Source organism: Opisthorchis viverrini (genome assembly GCF_000715545.1).
Source record: "Opisthorchis viverrini unplaced genomic scaffold opera_v5_53, whole genome shotgun sequence".
Taxonomy (NCBI): domain Eukaryota; kingdom Metazoa; phylum Platyhelminthes; class Trematoda; order Opisthorchiida; family Opisthorchiidae; genus Opisthorchis; species Opisthorchis viverrini.
The window spans coordinates 1130530-1136610 of NW_008751710.1; the positions used below are offsets into that span (position 1 = coordinate 1130530).

At 46.6% G+C, this 6081-nt stretch overlaps 1 protein-coding gene across 1 annotated transcript; it reads left to right on the top strand.

Annotated features, from left to right (window-relative positions):
- Positions 1 to 2532: 2532 nt before the first annotated feature.
- T265_03680 (hypothetical protein) lies at positions 2533 to 4917 on the top strand (the record flags this gene model as incomplete). The annotated part of the gene is made up of 1 exon (XM_009168222.1): positions 2533 to 4917. The coding sequence occupies one exon, from the start codon at positions 2533 to 2535 to the stop codon at positions 4915 to 4917; it is 2385 nt and encodes a 794-aa protein (XP_009166486.1).
- Positions 4918 to 6081: the final 1164 nt, after the last annotated feature.

Genomic DNA, 6081 nt, shown 5'->3' on the forward strand with positions numbered 1-6081 from the left:
CAACTATATGCTCACGATTCGCACGGACACATTTAAGAGGGAATCTTCCAACTCTCTTCGAACCATTCACTCAACTCGAATGTTGCGAAAAGTTACCGGTTACAATGACATTCCTTACCAGCCGAATTAGTCCAGATGGAGCATGCCAACGCGTTTTAACACCGACCAGATCCGTTTTCCTAACATTGCCTCTCATGGAATGGCTATTCGTGAAAAAACCTTACTCCATCAGAAATTCCTATGCTTCCGGACGTAACACCCGCCGGCGTACTGGCTTCATCTTCATCATTTATCCACTCACCTATTTCCTCCCCTATTTTCGGGTACACTCTCTTGAACTTGCAGAACGACAAGATCGAAAGTGACAAAAAAGAATGTAAAGATGAGAATGAATGATAGTGGGTTGGAACATCAAACAACACATTGGAGGAAAGAAACCTTAAGGGAACCTTTTCACCGTTCATTCATCCTCATGCGCTCCAGTTACTGCCTGGTACAGTATCTGTCGGCCTGCCTTATTGTCCAACGCTATAAGACCATACCCCTGAGACAATGGACCATCATGAAGCACTTCGTTTTACTTGATCTAATTGAGATTCGTAAAGACCATGAGACCTGCGTTCATCTGCTTACTCAAAGTACTATCCTGCTAATCTATCGTATCGCGTTTTGTTAGCAAGTGATGTCAACAGCTGGCTGATATTTTCTCATTTGTCTATCGCGAGTTAACCTACTCCCGGTTCTGACCGCTGGGTTGTCAAAATACCCGTCCAATGCTTTTCTGTTTATTAAATTCGCAAAAGGTGAGGATATTGTGACGCTCATGGTGTAAGTTATATTCGAGGTTTCATGAATGGAGCTTGAATGGTGTAGTTGTATCCCACAGGAGTAGTCTGTCCCGACTGCTCAGTGGTCGGACGTGTGCAAATGGAGGATTGAACATAGTCAACCACTAGATGGAAAGTTGAGCAACTCCTTCAAGAGATGATACTCAGGGAGATGAACCCAAAGCTAGGCCTTAGTGGGTTTTAGAAATAAGATTTAGATGCTAAACATCCGGGTTTCTGGTTCCCAGGTCAAGTTGTCATCTGATTTGTAGCAATGCCTTTACAATTGTACAGTTCGAATGACATGAGCAAAAGACAGCGTTCGAAATAGACAAGGACTGGTCTTTGTAGAACACAGACTCTGGTAAAAACAACTAAGTACGGCGTAAAACGTCATGTTTGGACAAGAAAAGTGAGGGTGAAATACAAAGGTTGGGAGCGATTTTTGGTGATCACGAAGGAGTCCTTTGAAAGCAATGATGAATCTGCCAGGGATTCCTGTAGGTTTGATGGGTTTTGTGGTAGGGGGATAAAAAAGCTCACGTTTAATTTTTCAACAATGGTGATGATGGAAACAATATTGAAAACGATAGTACGAATGGGAAGGTTGTACTTGCTGCCGGTAGATTTCGATTCGTCCCCGTAACCGTAGTCCATAACCATAGGCAGACTCCGATCCATTGGGAAGTTAAAATAGTTCCACAGACTATAGTACCTTGATGACATCGTCTCAAGTGTTAGCAGTACCCATGAAACCCAAGCTGTATCTCATCCTGTGTCAGCTAAATTCGAAGTGCATTAGGAATGTTGGTCTTCTAGAAATACATGATTTGTAGTGGCTAGATCCTGTTCTCACGTCATGTGGTGACGAACTGGAAGTGGTCAGCATCCCTTTCTTTACGTAACTGCTAGTGGATGTATTGGGGAAATTCTTTCTGCATCACCACCACTCACCAATCCAGAACACGTGACGGGGACGTGATATTCGTCTGCCGTTGATTGGTTGAGCTCACTGCTTTGTTATGTTTGTCTTCTTGGTTATCTGGAACGAAACATGCCTTCTTTGCTTCGGCTGATTGAGTTTTGAAAATCCACACTACGTACCAGTTCACTTTTCTGACAGAAACAACGAGATGATGATGCAGAGGCACCAATGGGTGGTGCACCATGATGGAGATCGTTTTCGCCGCATCACTTGTGATTGCTTATTTGTCCTATACACGCTTTAAAGTGCCATGTTATGCATTGTTTCACAAAGCACTTCAGCGTTGAACGCAACAGCTGGGTATGGGAAGTAATCAGACGCATCATTGACATCCGATCAGGAATCATCCATTCAACTGATTGCTAGTTTCGGCGTCCTCCCTTAACATGATCCTGGTTACCTTGAATCAATCCATGCATCCACCAAACTGTGTGTTATCTATTCACTTTAGTCAATATCGGCTTTCCTTCTCCTTTTGAAGGGGTCGTTCAATCTTTACATAGACCACTTGTGTTTCTCTGTTTGTTCCTCTTCCCCTGTTTTCTACTTGAGTATCTCCCTGGATGTCACCCGTTTTCACTTATGCGTAATATGGGCGTCCGCCACACCCGCATATTCTAAGAATTAATGGGGATCGATAACCGTGTAATAGTCTGCTGGGTGATTTACTTATGTATTCTATTTTTTTCAGGTATTTCGATAGTGGATTCTTGCTGCAGCATGCCAGAGCTGCCGGATTCCGACCCGTTTGAGGAGTTACTACTGGCCACCGATTTTCTATCCGATGCCGATCTTACTCGACTAGAAGAAAAACTTGGGCTAGCGGGTGGTGGTTCCTGGTGGCTGGATCCTACTCAGCCTCCTGTTGAGCTGGATCCCTCAGGGAACGTGGATCAGGGGGCCATTGTCGATGTGGAGGCACAGACTCATGCCTGGCTGCGCGCCTCTTTTGACAATAATCCGGATTTTCGTGAGCACAACTACCACTTGCTCAGTCGGCTTACGGAACTGGCTCGATTGAAAGGTCTGGTCGAGGAAGTTGCTTTGAAACAACATCAAGGCGATGTAGCTTCGGCTGATCGTGCGGATAACAGCCTTTTCCACTCGACTTTGTCGCTTGCTGTTCTTGGTGAATTGGATGGTCTCAACTCCTGGCAGTCTGGTGGATATCCTCCCATCGACCAGCCTTTCGATGTTCATCACAGTGTGGAAGGTCCACTTGGGTTGCGCAAAAATTACGGAACATATGAACGACGTTCTAGACCATCTCAGGGGAAAAGACCTCCGCTCCCACAGGCGTTTGTCGGGATGATGAACGAAGGTTCCCTTGGTATATCGGTGGATTCGGATACCACGCGGCCATTGCATCCCAGGAACACATTCAATGGTGTCCCATCGACTATCAACCCAACCATTTCGCCAAAACCGAAAAAATCAAATCTTCCACCGTCCCCACACTACAATCAGCTCGCCCCAACTGCACTTGGTTATACCAAACGTCCTCCGTCGCGTAATTCCAACCGTACTCGTCACTTCCTCGCACCACCAGATGCAACAAGCAGTCCCGACGGTGCGGCTACTGGGCAACAACCCTCGGGGCTATTGAACCGAACATACTCGAAGGAAGCCTTAGATCTCTTAAAGGAGCAGGATTTTATGCCGGCTCGTCGTAGTGTGGGCTCAGTAAATAGTTCGTTGCTGAAACATTTCATTTCTCGTAACGGTTCTGGCCCGTTGTCTGACGCCGATAGTGATGTCGATGTTTCACGAAGCATGGAGAATTGCGGATTGGGTGTGCTGTCCCAATCTCTCACGGATGCACAGTTCGGAAACCTTCGTGGTTCTCAAATCAACCCCAACGCATCCTACTCTAGTATGCGCAGTACCGATGTGATAGAACTGGCACGTATGCAAGAATTCAAGCTACGACAACACAGCGGAAGTCGAGGCAAGTTAAATGGTTCAAACTCTTCGCTTACTGGATCGCTACTTGGCGATGATAATTTGCTCCGACCAGATGCATCGACAAATCGTTCCCAAAGTAGCTTTAGTTTGTCCGAATTCGATCCAGTTCGTAGTAGCTGTGACACAGGACTTCTTCGACACATAAATCCTCAGTCAGGAACCACCGTCGTAGATCCGTCTCGGTCTCTTGATCTCACTGACCGACCACTTGGACCAGCACTCCGTAATCACAACAATTCAGCTCTAGACGTTGGGGAAACATGCCGTCGTCCGGAAGCACTTCAGCTTCAGACCGGTACGCGAATCAATGTGGAATTGCGTCAGATTCCTGAGGTACCAACACCGAATGTCGCTGCTGCTAATCCAGACACTTTGTCACGTGGGGCTATTCCAGAGCCTTCAACAGTGACCCACAAAACGAAAGAACCTGGCATATTCTTCCCCGACAATGTTGATGAAATCGTGCAACGCGAAAAAACCAATAGTCCTGTACCGCGACTAGATTCCCAGACTTCCTTCGAACAACTAGAAGCCCGCGTGTCACAAGAAACATTTCTGTTGGATCAGCGATCTTCGGCAGATGGTGACTTGCAACTGACCGATTCACTCACCTCTGTTGAAGGCTTAATTAGTACAAACGCATCTGAACCGGCTAAGGCATTGTCAAACTCATCTTCATCTCTCCAACTCAGTTCAAAAGCATCTTCCAAGGAATCATTGGTTCCATCGCGGCCGCCTAGTGGACTCCGACCACCTTCCAGATTACCAGCACCAGTCCGCCGACTTCCAACACCTTCATTGAACCCTCCAACTATTAGTTCACATCCTCGTCCTTCCATAACCGCCGCTCTCTCAGGTCGGAACGGGCCCCAGTCTAGGCAACCTATGTCCCAAATTCAACCACAAAATTCGGTTGTGCGGATTACTTCGTCTGGTGCGAATAAGCGATCTGATACACAACATGTGGCCGGCAAACCTGCCACGGTCAATCAGCTGCCTTCTCGATCTAGTATTCGGCCACCTTCTCAACCTACTTCAGGGACTCGTCCCCAAGTTTCAAGATCCGATGCTTCTCCGGTAAGATCAACTAGTAGACGTTTCGGACAGCATTCCAACCAGCAGGGTGCACGTCGTGGATAAGGCAAACTCCTCTACCAACCCCATAATTCCGGTTACTTCATAATTTGGCTGTGTTTTGTTTGCCACCTTCACGTCTTTCACTGACCGTAAATGACATTCCGCAAATCCAAAGTTTTTTTTTCGAATCTCCGTTGGTTTATCGATGAGTTTTAGACGAACAGATATGCATTCCAAGGCTTCCACGATATGATCAACAAATTTGCTCAACCAGCAATGTTGCTGGACTTCGCTGCCTTCCTTCTTGTCCTATTCCATCGTATATACTCTTCGTAGTGGTCAATACGCTTTCTCTAATGTCACTTGCCTTTCGAAACGCTTCCAGTCCGTCCAGTTATTGCACTAACGGACAAAATACGATTCCCTATCTTCGACTGGTCCGTTTTGGATCAGCTGTTTGTAGTAACCTTTGGATAACATCTTCGATTCCATTTCATTTTGTAACTCAATTTGATTTTTCCTAAGTCCAGTCTGGGGTCAGGTCGTCCGAGTAATTTTGATCGGTCCCGATCGATAATTGCCTATTGGCTCGTAGGCAGTGGTTGACATTGTTGAGATGAATCCAACTTGCGGGAGTAGGATCACCGAGTCCATGAAGCCCACCAGAGAAAGATAGCTTGATTGAGTCCGTAAAGATGAGGATAACTCAGTGCTTAAGGCGCAACCTCACTAGCCGGAAGTTCTGTGGTTCGGAACTGACCTCACCGTCTCAGTTGCTCTTGTCTAGGTTTGGTCAAATTGGCAATGAACCCCGTTTGCGGGAGGAGGATCACCGAGTCCATGGATTCACTAGAGAAAGAGAGCTTCATTGAGTCCGTGAAGATGGGGATAACTCAGTGCTTAGGGCACAACCTCACTAGCCGGAAAGGTTCGGAACTGACCTCACCGTCTCAATTGCTCTTGTCTAGGTTTGGTCAAATTGGCAGTATCCAAGTACTCGTTTCTTCTTTGGATAGCCAGATGCGAAAGGGGTGTTACAGCTGAACGACTTCCAAAGCAGTTTAACCGGTGGATCTCGACAGTGGAACTGCTGTGAAGTTATTCTTCCCCCCCAGGCCTAGATTAGTTAGTGGCAGATAGACTAACCGAGAAGCGCGGCAGGTTCCTGAGTTTGAGGAGAGACTATCATAGTAAATCAGATCGGATAGATGGTCGTTGGTTTGTTCG